The 15,361-nt window shown below is 39.7% G+C and overlaps 1 protein-coding gene across 2 annotated transcripts in view; it reads left to right on the top strand.

Annotated features, from left to right (window-relative positions):
* Nucleotides 1–15,361, top strand: part of DLG2 (discs large MAGUK scaffold protein 2) — a 1,017,318-nt gene that overhangs the window by 945,204 nt on the left and 56,753 nt on the right. For both annotated transcript variants that reach the window (XM_075050147.1, XM_075050146.1), the window contains one exon: nt 11,403–11,579. In XM_075050147.1, the coding sequence (XP_074906248.1) occupies nt 11,403–11,579 (177 nt within the window). The remainder of the gene's footprint in view (nt 1–11,402; nt 11,580–15,361) is intronic.

Below are 15,361 nucleotides of genomic sequence, written 5' to 3'. Positions count from 1 at the left end.
TGTCTTAAAAATCAAGGTAAGCTTAAGCCAGTATAGGCAGAAACTTTTTGTTGCAGGGGGAGGGAGAAGAACACAGCTGGCTTTCCTGGAAGATTTATTTTTAGGCTTTTTATTGCCATGAGACTCATTTTAAATGAAGATATTAAAAGGAAAGGTCCCAGTTCTGTTGCTTAGTGTCCTTGCTTAAATCAGGAATTACACACAGAACAAGGAAGTGTCATTATGGACAAAACCATCAACACTCTGAGCTTCGTTCATGGTAGCAGAAAAAATGGCTTATCCTGGGTCCTAGAACCATCCAAGAGCAAAGAATCAAAGCGCTTCTGTGACTGCACCAGACCTTCGTCTTGTCAGCCTTGGAGCAGCTTAAGGCAAATTCTGTCAATCTTAAAGCTGCTTAGGGTAACGTTTTCAAAGCGACTTAGCAATTCAAAGTCTCATCTTCATTGAAAGTCAACAAAACCTAGGCTCAGATGTGCTTAATTTACCTCTAAAAATGGGATGCAGGAACTTCTGATGTTACCCTTAATCCTGCTTTTGAGCGCGTGAGAGCCAGGGCTCCTGGAGAAGGAGGGTGTGGATAATGCAACGGAGCGAATGATGAGCTGCAAGGAGCTCAGTGCAGCGCAGGCTTAATTTTCTGTTTAAAGGAGAGAAGCTAAGAAGTTTAGCATCATCCTCTTGCAACTTTGTTTAATAAATATTAAAATACATATTGCTGCTGTTAAATATTTTGGGTAATAGTGGTTGATCAGAACTTTTCTCTTCAAAGTCCATTTCTAAAGAGGATTGACAACCACACACGTAGTGAAACCACCAGATCTAACCATTAAGAACAAACAATCACAATGTTTTGTCACTGACGAGGTGACACCAAAGACCATTATTTTTATTTGCCCTTTTTGTTTGTTTGTTTCTGCTTTTGCATATTCTGGCATCTGATTTTCAAGCTTTTCTCCATGAGAAGCAGACACTGATGAAAACTGAGCTTTTGAAGTATTCATTTGACTCCAGAAGATGGAGGTTTATAGAAAACATCATCTACTAGGAAAACATTCAACCCAATCACAGAATAAAACTTAGTGGGGTAATCCTTTTTGTGATAGGTAAGGGTTGACAGATAGTAGCTCAAGGAATCCACAGAACTGGTTGACCAAATAGTACATCGTTTCTCATAGCTGCTGCTCTTTCAGGCAAACTTTCTCTCTTATTTCCTTTACAGTTTAGAAGATTTCAGCTGAGTTCAGCTCAGGCCTTTGGCATTGTTCCACATCTATTGATTTCTATAGAGTTCCACCTTGTAAATCTGAAGTCTTTAGAGATTTCATGTTTGGCCTCGTGAACCAGAGGTTATGTAGAGTCACTTGACCTTTGTGCCATAAAAATACAGTTTTAGACTTTGATAGCATTCAGATCTTTGCAAAATTACCCTTTTTTCAAAGAGACAAAGTCAAACCTAAAAATTAATTGCATTGCTTCCAGTTGAAGTTTGTGCTAAAACACAAAGGACTCACTCTATCAGCAACCTCCCACTGACTGAGTAAACCCTTAATGAGCTCTTCAAGTTTTGGCCTAGAGACAAAATGTTTTTATGATTTCTCAAACAGTTGCATGCAGCAGAGTTTATGGATTTAGTAGATTTCTCCACATTAGGCAGGAGAATTAATTTCCATAATAATTTTCAGTGCTTTTCCATGATGTAGTTCCCGTATGCATGTGGCACCTCATTATTTCAGAAGAACCTAGTCAGGCGACACAGTAATAATGCAAATCCAACTTCTGACTCTTTCCTTGTCAAAGGACAACATTCAAGGCCAAGCAGAAATCATTACTAAGAAAGAGCTGTTGCAAACAAATATCTTGACTTTTCCAAAGTGCCCTCTCTCATCAAAAACAGAGTAGCCAATGTTCTGTCTCGCTAATACTTTCTCCTAGTTTTGCCTGTCTATGCTTTTTCAATAGCTAGAGAACAATTCTTTTTCAAAAATAGTTTCTAAAGGTTGGAATGTATAAAAAGATTTATTATGATATAAGCAAAAGAGCACTTCCATGCTAGGAAAGTCTGTAGACTTCCCCAGCCTCTACACTTCTTGCAACAGAAGTAAGTAAGAATGTTCTGACTGACAACACTCCAGTATTACATGTTGATTTCTGGCGGGGGGGGGGGGGGGGGGGAGAAAAATTAATATTCCATTTCACTGCCACAATTGTCTGAATTTTTTCTCTGGGTTCTTTTTCAGTGCTAGAGTCATTGTGCTTAGTCCATCTCTTACCACTCTTTTTGTTGCCATTATGTTCAAATTATACAAATCATAAAAGTGGATCATTTTTCCGTAGGAAGGCTTTCTCTTACTTTAGTTCTCCAGATGTCTAATATCCTTGTCCAAAAAAACAAAAAAGCCATCATATATCTGGCTGGTAGTAATAATTATGTTATCAGTGGGGTTCTTTCGTGACTGAAAATTTGCTTTTGATTATAACTCAGTGGAAGCACAATGAATTCTGTGGGCAGCCTGGCCACAATGTAATTTTAAAAGCTGCTAACGGATACAGGTCATGATTAGGTCTAAGAGAAAGCAATTGCAAACTACAGGGTATCTGAGACAACTACCTAAAAAACCCAACTACCCAAAGCAGATCCTTGAGAGTTATTGTAATATTTAGAACTATTGTAAACCAATTACTTTTAAAAAAATAAAAATTCAGTGCTTTTTTACAGTGTATTCTGTATTAGAAGGAAGACACATTTGGGAGTAGGGAGGGAGGGAGGGAGGGAGGTGGTTACAGGCTGTGCTACGCAGAGTCACAATGTTCCCTTTAAGTCTCATTGTCTTTGAAAAAAAAAAGTTATTTTATTTTATTTTAATTTTTTATGTTATTTATTTTATTTTCCCTGGGGGAAAAAAAATCCCTAAATTAATGTTATCAGACAGCAAATAAGTTATTATTTCTTTAAAACTAAGAATCACAGAATGACTCTTTGGCTCCTGTGTCAAACTATGCAACCCACAGGTTACAGTTTCAGGTGAATTACCCAGTAGTTTAAAGTACCCCTGATTTGACATCCAGTCACTTTTGCTTTCTGGATATGGATAATCTTAAATGTCACAACACAGGAATCTGTGCTGAGAAACTGTGCAGATTCCTCAGACAGAAACCAGAGACACAGTCAAGCAGCAGTTTCACTTAGTCTCCATGGGAAGAAAAAAAAAAAACAAAACAAAAAACCAAGAACACAAATTTCACATCATTTTGATGCATAATGCACAGGCCAGGTCACGGTCAGTCAAAAATGATGTCATTTCTTAAAAAAAAAACAACTTAGAACAAACTTGGCCTAAGTTTTCCAGTTTACTGTGAAAGTTGAATGTCACTTACAAGTTTGGGGTTTTACTGTGAAATTTTAGACACAAATTCAGGAAGGCTGAAGAAGCACTCCAGAATCAAGAAGCTGCTGCAGATCTTCTCTGGAGTTTGTCAAAATACCTAAGGCTAAATCTAATTAGTGTTCTGACCCGAGGCAGTCTCCCAGTTTTAAAGCAAACCTTAAAACTCTAAATCTGGAATACATTGAATACAATGCAGATGTATTTAAAAACTTCTGCGTTTATCACAGATGAAATTGGCAGCCAAGTTTTCCTAGTCAATAAATTATGGAAAGGGCAAGGCACACGCACACAGCTTGATACTGCTTTCAGATGTTTGCAAGCAGAAAGGGAATTCTGTTTGGCCCTTTTATGTCTTGTAAAATGCCAAAGAAACAAAAAGTGAGTGTACCCTGAAATGAATTCTCCTTGTGCGGGCACAAGGGAAGACATGAAAGAGCTTTGCTTTCTAAAGCCACCTTTCAGCTCCTGCTGGAAGAGCTTAAAGCCAGGCAAACCTGGGAGTAATATGAGTTCTGTCCACGTCCACAGCTGAAAGACTAAAGCTGTCGGTCCTTCCTCACTGTGGGCTGTGAGAGATTTTTGCCTTTAACATAGGACTTTGTATGGTGCTGCATAGCAAGACCACAGAAGTGCAACATACACTCATTGATCGATACTTCTGAAAATGTTGACTTAAATTTGTCAGTAGAGAAGAACCCATTTCCTGCAGAGAACATGAGCACTTGCTAAAGACCCCATCAACAACATGAACATTGGCTCATAGGAGCTGACATTAAGAACCATGGTCTGATCTGCAAAATGAACAAAATATTCCCCGAGGACAAATGGCAGTGTGGTGTAAACACCATAAAGAAAATATCTCCCTCCTCTTAGTGAAATTTTCCTGGAACTAATACTGCTGTCTCCAGTCCTTTTTTTGCATTGAAGTCCATGGCATAACTCTCTGCCAAATTCCCACTAGGAGCAAAATGATAAAGAATGACTTGGACTGAATGGAGAAAATGCTGAATGAAGTACAGAAATAACATGGTAGCAAACGCAAAAGGCTTGAATGCAAATGTGCGATGGGATTTGGTGTAGTGAAGGTGCCTTAGGGGCAGCTCCACTCCCTCCAGCTCTCCGTCAGTGCTATCAGCTCTGCTAACACCCTAAAGTACACATGCCAGGAGCATCCCCCATGGCCCACCACAACAGCCCGTATCCTTTCCTTTATATCCTCTTCTCCACCATAAAAGGGAGGTGCATCCACACTGTTGCTGGGAATGCTTCCTGACCTGTGCTAACGTCCACAGGGCACATGGCAACCACGTGGCAGTGCCTTGGCATGACTGAATTTGATAACATAGGTGCTTCTAACACTTGTCCCTCTCAGCTCAACTGCAGTAATTAAGGTTGAGGGGATCAGCTTCATGAAGAGGTGCAACATCATCAAGACAGGAAATAGGAAGAGAAGAGAGAAGAGAGAAGAGAAGAGAAGAGAGGAGAAGAGAAGAGAAGAGAAGAGAAGAGAAGAGAAGAGAAGAGAAGAAGAGAAGAGAGAGAAGAGAGAAGAGAGAAGAGAGAAGAGAGAAGAGAGAAGAGAGAAGAGAGAAGAGAGAAGAGAGAAGAGAGAAGAGAGGAGAGGAGAGGAGAGGAGAGGAGAGGAGAGGAGAGGAGAGGAGAGGAGAGGAGAGGAGAGAAGAGAAGAGAAGAGAAGAGAAGAGAAGAGAAGAGAAGAGAAGAGAAGAGAAGAGAAGAGAAGAGAAGAGAAGAAGCAAGAATCACGGTATCTTTGAGTTGTAGGTAACAAGTCAAACATTCAGACGTTTTTTGTTGAAACCACACTGTTGTAGTACATTCCTAATAAAAGCTAATAAAGCAGTCCCCTCCCACTCCTTCAGAGGAGGTGACAATGTACAACGGGATCATCCCCAGCACAGGGGCTATGCTGGCAGCCTCCAGTCGTACCAAGCAGCACTTCGGAGCTTCCCACACCTCACAAGGCGAGAGCAACTTTTTCTATGCTCTACGCATAGGATTTACCTGTTCAGCTTCTCCAGATGGAAATGAAGCTGGGAGGAGAAGGTGAAAGTGTTTACTGACATGTCACTATGTGAAGATTTAACCCTTTTAATGGCATCTTAATTGTATGGCAATGGCTGCTTCTATCACAGTGCTGCTGTGCTCTCTGTTGTAGCTATAGCAATGAATTACGCTGGGGTTTCTTTCATTTTCTTCTAATGTTTTCTTCAAGCTGAGCCTGCAAGTGGGTGGAAATACATCTATTACTGAGAGTGCAGAAAAGACAGCTATGAAACTTGGGGTCTGATTCTGACTCTGATGCTGAATTACTGCCTAAACCCAGGCAAATGATTAAACCTCTGTGCACTGGATTTCCCCATCTGTAAAAAAAAAAGGGTGGGGGTAGGACAGAAGTAGGGAAGAAGCTGAATAAAGTATCTCTCCCTTATGATGATGCTATATAGCCTGATATCTGAGAACCTTTGCTAAGGAAATTTTCAGAGAAAAGAGTAATACTCTTAAGTGGTGTAAATGCAGATATGCTGGCAGATTGCAGAAGAGTTAGGACTGTTTACAGAAGCTGAAGATCTCTCTTGCTAAATGTTGTTGTCATTTCATAACCAAGTAGATGGCAAAGAGCAGTCTGTAAATTTATGTGCAAACTCCCATCTGTGCCAGCAGAAAGTAATTTCAAAGATGCAAATAAAGCTGCCATGCAGTACCTGAACTGTATCAAATTGAGATTACTGGCCGTAGTGCAGTGATATGGAAGTTGAAGATTTTGGGGTTTTGCACTGAACATACAGGAGCATTCAGCAAAATATATTGCTGTGATGTAAATGCATTAGTATCCCTTGCCTTGTCAGGGAGATCATGAAGACTACTAAATTACAAATGGTGTTTACAGCGTTAGCTGAGGAAGCTAGGTTTCTCTGTTAAGTTCCTTTTTCTGACACAGGCTTAACAAGATCATTTAGTCTTTCTGTATCCTATTTTTCATTCTCAAAATGCTGGTAACAACATAGACATGGTGGGTGCCAATAGGTTGCAATATATGGGACTGCACAATGAATTGATTTGCTGTTTCCTTAAAGCTAATATATTTTCTCCTATGTCAAACTTTTATTACTCTAACTGCAAGGACAGGTGTCATTAGAAATAGAAATTTACTGCACAATGCGATTTAGCTTTTGGACATACCTCAAATGCTGAAGAGTTTACACTAAGTGGAGGAAAAAAATGCCCCTGTTTTAGTGGTCTTCACTGCCATATGGACACCTCACTGCATGTTTGGCAGTATATTACAGCTTGGCACTGGCAGTATTTTCATTTCAAACAATTTTTGAGCAATTATTTTTGATGCTGTTGTGAAATGCTTGTCTCATGTTTTTCGCTGATGTGGGTTCCTCAAAATGATTAAGAACCACCCAAGCACAAAAATAAAACCTGTTAGGTTCTGTCCAAATTACTGCTGGGATTAGCCTAGTGTAATGATCACTTCTGAAGTCTGGAATAATATCAGGGAAACAAGACTCTTAAATATTTGTGATATCCATCTTGTTCTAAATATTTGCACCTTCTGCTTCACTTCTCAGAACAGTGTTTCTTAATTTTCTACAAGCAGGAGGATTTCGCCAAGAAGACAGCAACAATACTTAGCACTTGAATAGCACTTTTCACTTCCAAATGTTGTACAGATATTAAACAGTTTTCCCAAACTCATGCAAAAAATGGGAATTGCGGAAAAAAATTTAAATATGTTAATGGAAATTTGGTGCCTATACTTTATGCTTTTGATAATCACACCCACTCCTATTGCTGTTTTTCTAATAAGGGAACTAAGATGGCCAAATCATGATTTCACCACATCAGTTTAACTAGTTTGTAGCAAGCTCTGTTCCCTATTTCAGTGTTTTATCCACATCTCACAGTAATCACTGGGCTTACTATATTTGTAACCTCAAAATGTGTTAGCTGTTCTGTGTAACCCAGGGTCCTCTTTGTGAAAGGCACTCTCTAGAAGATACTGGACAGGAGTTTTTCTGATGCTGGTGTGATCACAACATTGGTGACAGCTCTCAAATGAAAGTTAAATCATTTAAACTGATTTCCTTTGTTATTAAAAATTGACTATCCCAGTTCAAAAGTGGACTTAATCAGCTGACTGGAAAAAGAGCCCTTACTGCCATAGAGAAAACCTTGTAGAGCTCTTGGTTCTGTCCTGTATGATTCAAAAAGGGCTGAACAGTGGATGCAAGCAGCTACTTGAGGTTATAAAACACCTGAAAGAAGAACTGCTCTTTAAGATGGGCTTTTATCAGTTGCGGAGAAAGAAAGGAGAAGCTGTTAGTAACGAAGCCTGTCAGATAAGTGCCATTAGAAAGCTGGAAGGTTATTGAGACTATTATTCTTTAAAATTGCAGTAAAAGACACTAAAAATGAGTTATGGCTCAGTGCCTTGAAGAACTGCCTGAGCAACCCACGAATAAGCAGACTCAGCCATAAGAAAACATATAGTCATGGTAGCAAGTTCAGAAAGGTCTTTAGCTCTGCTGAGCAGGCTCCCCAGCAGCGGCACTACGTATTGTGTGGAGATACATCTAACTCATCACAGCGAGAGGCACTGTGACATGGCTTCATGGGTTAAATCCTCTGGCTGGTTTGAATAACACTGCTGTTTCTTTTAGACATCTCATTTTGGAAGAGTACTTGTCTGGGGGAGTTATGGCAGTCAGGTCCTGATCGTGCTGGTCCTTCTCTAACTGAAAGAAAAATATGGTGCTCATCTCTCAGAGACGGGTGACGGGTGCTCTGTGGGAGGGTGGGTCTCTTGCTGGACTGGGTTGCTTATGTCCTCTCCTGAACACATAATATTCTGCAAAGATGCTACTAAATTTTAGCCTTTCCTCTGATATTCCCCATGGCATGGCAGAACCTATCTAAGGTATCTAACATACCTTCCTATGTTATCCAGGTAAAGAAGCTTGCAGAGATCAAACAGACTTTGCTGAGAGCTGAACTTTCCTGTCAGGTGAAAGTTTCAGTGTTTGCAGGATATAGTGTGACATCCTGTAAGAGTGCACTGTCATCGTTGTCCAAAAACATGAAAGAGCAAACAAACAAAAAAAATGCATCTTTTTCTGTCTGCCCTGCCCGGTTCCTTTACCAAATGAGATGTCTGGCTTCATTCATTTTGTATCACTTCAGTTGACACTCAACAGATGCAGATGTGTTATTTTTATATACCGCTGCAAGACTGAGTGCAAACAGAATTGGGTGCGGTTCATCAGGTAGAAAATTAGAAATGACACATCAGCCTCTTAAATAAGTAAAACTAGAGCTTGCGATTGGACATGTAGAGATCCAAATTGTACTTACAGCCTGAGAACTGAAAGGAAGACATGAGGATGAGTGTGCCTAGGTCTCTATTGCCCAAGGTAGTCATCTTAACTTCTACATGCATACATGTGCCTAGAGTGCCTAGAGTGAAGAACTCCGTTTGTTTTATAGCTGGGCAACTGCCAACTTGCAAAAGTATGTTTTACAGAGCCAGCAATGTCATCAAAGTTGTAAGCTTAAATACGGTTATGTTATCAACTTAAACCTGGCTCTTAATTTGAAATGTTTAGGAAAGAGCACTGAAGTCAGCTCTCACATAATTTTCATTTACTAATGGAGTAATCAACATCTGTAGAGCATGCAGCCACAAAATCTTTCACTCAGTGAAAAGCGTGCTCAAAAATTCTCTTGTCTGAGATCTATAATCTCATTTTAATTAGCATTGCACATGATTACTCCAATCAAAGTAAGTCAGTGGCAAACATTGCCATCTGCATTCATCGTTAACATCAGCTAGCAAGATGGCAGTCAGTGATTTTAAGTTAATATGTGGGCTCTGAGGTGCAAATGTCTGTTCAAGGACAAAGAACACTGCCCTACTTTCTTTCTACTACTTAGCTTTTGAAACGCACCCTTCATCTTAGAACTTGCCAACTATGGAGCATTTCCAGTTTTACATCTGGGATGTGACAGTCTTGCATATTCTCTGCAACAGAAGATACTGCCATTTGTTTTGAGTAACTTAATTATGCATGCATTCAGGATTGTATTACATCTGCCCAGTATTCAGCGTGGTCGCCAACTGCGTGGTTAGGGTTTTGAGATGTTGATGGGCTTCCATGGCAAGGTACACAATTATTCAGTGAATTTTTAAGATGACGACTGTTCAATAGTGGTAAAACTCAGACCACTGCATGCTGATAAGGGCAATACCAACAGGATGATATGTTGTATGCCCGTTTGTGTGTGCGCTGCCATTTCTCCAGAGATCAGGTATCATTAATTGGTTAAGAAGAGGTGATTGGTGATACTTAGCTGTTTCTGGATTTATATGCTGCTTCATCATACCTCCTCATAGAAAGCCTTATTTGAGAAGGCAGCAGATGACCTGCTATTGATAAGAATCCTTTATGAATGTAAATTTTTCCTAGGATATAGCCAAGTTTTTAAAGGATTTCCACTGGTAAGTCACTAAAATATTTCAAAGGTTACATGCAGTCCAAGAACATTTACCAAGAAAGGCACAAGCATATCTAAGCTCATCGTTTATGTAAAATTCAGCAGGATTATTTATTGTCTTCAACCTCAGAGAAGGGAATTATCTGGGCTTTTCTGAACATGTTAGTACATGACTGTAAACTCTTTAAGAGAAGATATATTCCAAATAGCATTTTTCCTCTTCCTGAACTAGACCTTTCATGCAAAGTGAGTGCTTATGAGAGCTTTTAAATTATTTTGGTTGCATAGTTACAATTCTGATAACTTTTTTTTTAAGTTCTCGTCATTATGAGAGGTAGCCTTGAGTATTTTAAATCTACCCATAAAGCTGCTAGAATCATTCTCTGCAATTACACTACAATGCACAACAATTAATTCTATCAAATCCTTCTCACAGAAGTGTTTACTAGTGAAGAGATTGCCACAGCTTTATTTCTGACAATAAAAGAGTAGGAATTATTATACACCTCTTGGGATTTTACTGATCTAACATTTCTATAGTCAGGATTATAATCATATTATTTTCCCTATAGGAAATAAACATCAGTTCTTGACAGGCATGATCTTTAAATAACACTTCATATGGGAAAAATATCCCCATGTATTTTTTTCCTGTAAGAACCCTGGTCCTACACATGGGATGTTTTTGTATAGGCATACCCAAGGCAGAGGTCCACTTCAAACTGGTGGAAAACATCTTCAGCAGCAAACGAAGTAGCTCGGGCTGCATGCTCAGGTGCTGCGGCACGGGGGGTCTGGCGGTGGGCAGGGAAAGCAGCGGTGCCGGCTGCCCCCCGAGGGTGTTTGGAGGGGGGTATGTCAGACTGGTGCTGCTCAGGTCAGGGCACCTTTCGGTTTAGTTTCCAGTTTCAGGAATCCGGTGTGTGCAACCTAACACAGCTCCAGGACATGAACCAAAGCACTGAGAGTGGGAATAATCAAGAGATTCCCTTTGAAAGCCCACTTCTGGTCTGAACGAGATGCTAAGATAGGTGCATCCATTCACCTAAAGAAATGCATCACCCCAAGCACGGGTTTGGTCCCTTGTATTTAGTCCTCCCAATGCACCCCTGTCTGCCAGACACCCCCTCTCTAACCACAGCGAAATGTGAGAAAAGGACAAGCCCAACAGCCACAAATTGCTGTTGGCGAGGTGACAAGAGGGGCTTCTGGCTACCAGGTTTGTCTACTAGATACTCTGATACGGTGATTGTTCTTCATAAAGTGAAACAGTAAATACCATGCTTTACTTTACTGTTCAGTTTCTCTTAAAAAAAAAAAAGAGGATTCTGTAAATATTAACTTCACAGTGGAAAGTTTTCCTCTGAGCAAGACCTTTCCCTTTGGAAAGCAGCAAGGGTTAGCTGTAACATAAAATAAGACAAATTGTTCAGGAGTAAATGTTCCCAAAACTGATAGAATCGCCTGTCTTCACTTCTTTATTTCCTTCCACAGAGCCATGTTTGACTATGACAAGAGCAAAGACAGTGGCCTCCCAAGCCAAGGACTCAGTTTTAAGTACGGAGACATCCTTCACGTCATCAACGCCTCGGACGATGAATGGTGGCAGGCAAGGAGGGTCACTCTGGAGGGAGACAGTGAGGAGATGGGAGTTATACCCAGCAAGAGGAGGTGAGTGCTGCCTCCTCCTTCCTACCTCCTTGGCCATGATGTTAAAATATTCCATTTTATTCCAAAGACTGGGTGCATCAATCCACTGAAAAAATGGGGAAAGTCAAGGAAAATCACACAGTTACTATTTCAAGAGTTGGAAGGTATGATTTTGGCTGTGAGATTTAAAGAGCTCAGGTTGTTTAACTGTACTGAAAAGAAACTCAAAAGGTGACTCAATTATAGTGGATTAGTAACTTCACAAAGAAAGGGAGGTAGGGGGAAAGAGCACCATGTACTAAAGAGCTTCGGCAGAAAAAGGAATAACCAGAACCCAAGTCTGGGAATTAGCTCTGAATTTGAAGTAGAGCACCTGTGTTAATGTCAGGGCGATTAGCCATTGCATCAAACTGCTGAAGGATGTAATGAATGTCTTGACATTTTCAAATCAAGACTGTATGTCTTTCTTTTGTGAGAGTAATAGAATTAAACTTCTCAGCCTGTGTGATATAAAAAATGACGCTAAATTATATAATGGTCCTTTTTGGCTTCAAAATCTGTTAATTTAATCTCTGCCTGCCCGGAAACTGATGGATAATCAATATCACATATAATATAAATGAAGGAACTTTCATCCACTCTCCAACCTAAATCTGAACCTTTGTTTAGCTATGATGGATTCGTGCTGACTGATGGAGAAAGAACAGACATCTGAATCTCTCTCATTGTTTGCATTGTTTACTCTGCCTGGGCGCTTTCCTAAAATTAGCCACAAGTCCCTGATAGTATCAGAACTACCACACAAATCAGTATTACTTTCTGTCTCTGTTGATAGTTGCTATAGAAAGGTCAAGATCTGAAAGGGTAGGAGGAAAATGAAAACTGTCAAACTGCGTTATGTTTCTCTTTTGCAGCAATGCTCTCATACTTCATATAAACTTTATATTCCTAGCTATTTCAGCTTTAGCATTAATATAAAAATTATCATGCCCATTTTTTAATAGTGGGGAAATGAGACATTTGATGCTCTAGAGCTCCTGCTGCTGTTTCGGAAGAGTTTGCCCAGGTGCTAATAGAGTTCATGGTACTCCTTGGTCTAAATTACTTAAAAGTAAACTGAAAGGCCATCAAATACCTTGTTGATATGAGCCCTGCAAGGACCTTATTTTCTCTAATCATGACCATGTTTGAATGGCAACCACACCAGCATTTTCAGCAAAAAGCAATTTTGGAGTTGTATAATAGATAGAAATAAAAACTACATTATAATTTTCAAGATGGGAAAAATGTGCCCATTAAACAGATTTAGTCTCTAGATATTGAAAAAAAAAACCTTGCCTACTATTAATTGCTACAGTCAATACTGTGGTAATGACATGATTAGATCACAAATGGGAAAAGAGGAAAGTCTACTCCGTTATTACTGGGGGAAGTATGTGTGCAAAGCTCGCTTGCAGTGTGGTGCATACTATGAAAAGCTACAAAAAGCTGTCATACATAATAAAACAACTATAGGTGAAAAAAAGGGCAAAGCAAAGCAACGGATTAAGACGTGAAGTTGTATCTTCTATAAGGTGGAGAGGCTAAAGTGCCTAAACCTTATTGGGTTACCTGCACAGTGATGTTTTCAACGACAAAAGATAGAAGGTCTCTAGTCAAGGTCAGACATATGATACAGCCTACGAAAAAGATGTGGGTTAGGCAATGCTGGAAGAAAAGAGAGAAAAAAAAGGAAAAAAAGAGGCAAGATGAAAATAGGTTGGTTAGAGTCTAAAAATAAGAGTCTTGAATTTGAAAAGAAGCAGGTATAGTTACCATGCTCTCCACTTGTCATCCTGATTCTCCACTAGTGAATCTGAGAGGTCTGGAAAAATCAATGGCATCCGATTTTCTGTCTGCATTCATGTAATGATGCGATACACCTGAGCTGGGGTGGGGGGAGGTTGCTATTGTTTCATAAAAGGTTTCAGTTGTACAAGGTTATTTTTTCCAATGCACTGAAAAGTGAGTATTATTTCCTTTCTGTGGATTCTGGATGATCCCTCAGAGCCAGTGAGACTGATGTGCTCTTGCCAGTATCTTCTGTGGTCATTTATACCACCCAGGGGGAGGATGAGCAATCAATGCATACAGGGCTGAGCTACAGAGAATAAAGTTCATCATACTTGCCAGAATGTACTAATTCTGAGTTGAATTTCCTCTGCAGGTGTGATTTATTGACTATGAGAGGCTTGATCTAAAACAGAGTAGTCCTGAGATTCATTTGACCAAATGTAGGCAACTACAGCATGGAAATTTTTTGTACATCTCTTTACAGGAGAGCCCTTCACACAGTGACATTTTAGCATGAGCTGATAAGAGAAATTTTGAGTGATAAATCAAGACTCCATCCTGGTTTTCTCCTCTATGATATATGTGATACACCAGAAGAAATCATAATTTATAATTATAGGGGAGCTGCTACTCATTATTCTCTCCAGGATGTTGGATAGATTACCAGACTTTACCTCTTACTGATTCAATAGAGTTTGAAAGCTGCTTGTCACTAGATTTCAGTGCTGCTGCCAATGTGTGTACTTGTTGCCTTGTTGATTGTTAAATTGTAAAGTCAGGCTTTAAGAGGGACTTCTGGAAGGTAGCACTGCAGCTAGAGGAGGGTTAGTCAAAGAGGCAGCACAAAGAAATGAGGGTGTTTCCCCATTGTGGTTCTCCACTGATCTGTGCAAGGACCAAATTTCATGAGCTGGTGAGCTGGTGACCTCAGTGGAGATTAATGAAAAAATAATGTTCAGTATCCTGCACCGCTAAAATATCATTGCAACTCTTTCCACATCTGAAAACAGCATTTTGTCCATTTGTCAGTATACATTTGTTGTCTGATTACGGCTGTTGTTCTCGACCACGGGACTAAGTAGTCAGTTGGTTAGAAACCAAATATAATAAATATAATGCTAGAAAGGTGTTGTGATATTGTATCGTATTGATATTGGGAACAGTAGGACTTCAGCATTAGAAGCTGCAAACCACTCAGTTGTGGTTTAACGGTCACCAGGTGTTATTATATAATATTAATGAATTAATATTGCAGGCCAAATTTCTCCTGCTTCCACATCCACCAAAAAGATTTATCCAAGCTACATCTAAGGTGAGAGCAGGGCACAGTTATTATGCTGGGCAGGGTCTCCAAGGTGAGGGGACAAAACTACCAGTCCTGTACCAATGTCTCAGACAGCCTGTGGTATTATCTGTGCACTATGTTTGCGCATGTCAATTGCTCCCATATCATCAAAAATAACTATTTTACACTAGAATGACCAACAGAATTAGATTTACACTGGATTTTTGTTATATTTAGATGTATAGATGTATAGATTTAGATTAGAATTTCTACATACGCTGGGCTTTTGATCACAAGAATTTTTATCTGCCTCATTGTGCTTCCTATTGTCCAGATAGATAAACAAAACAAATTCAGCTTCCCATAAAGGGCAGTAGCAAGCTGAGTAGCCTATGTCTAAGATTGCCTCCCTATGGAAACACTCACATTAGTTAAAGTGAGCCAACAAAAAGCATGAAACCAATGTGCATAATAAGTTAGAGTGTATTAAATTCCTAGACAGATGCTCTAATTCAGTAGTAAAGAGATTTTAATTTGCTGTAGCATTGATTTTACAGCTCCAGATCTTTTCACTTTTTCTTTGCTGAGTCTGTGCACACAGAAAAGCTCCTGCATTGCAAACCCTACACAACAGCAACCTCCCACTTCGTGAATGTTAAGCTTCAGCATTTTCTATGACGAGTGT

The sequence above is a fragment of the Buteo buteo genome, chromosome 18, assembly GCF_964188355.1.
Source record: "Buteo buteo chromosome 18, bButBut1.hap1.1, whole genome shotgun sequence".
NCBI classification, from domain to species: Eukaryota; Metazoa; Chordata; class Aves; order Accipitriformes; family Accipitridae; genus Buteo; species Buteo buteo.
The sequence above is the reverse complement of the archived record's forward strand: the minus strand, read 5'-3'. Positions and strand labels throughout refer to the sequence as shown.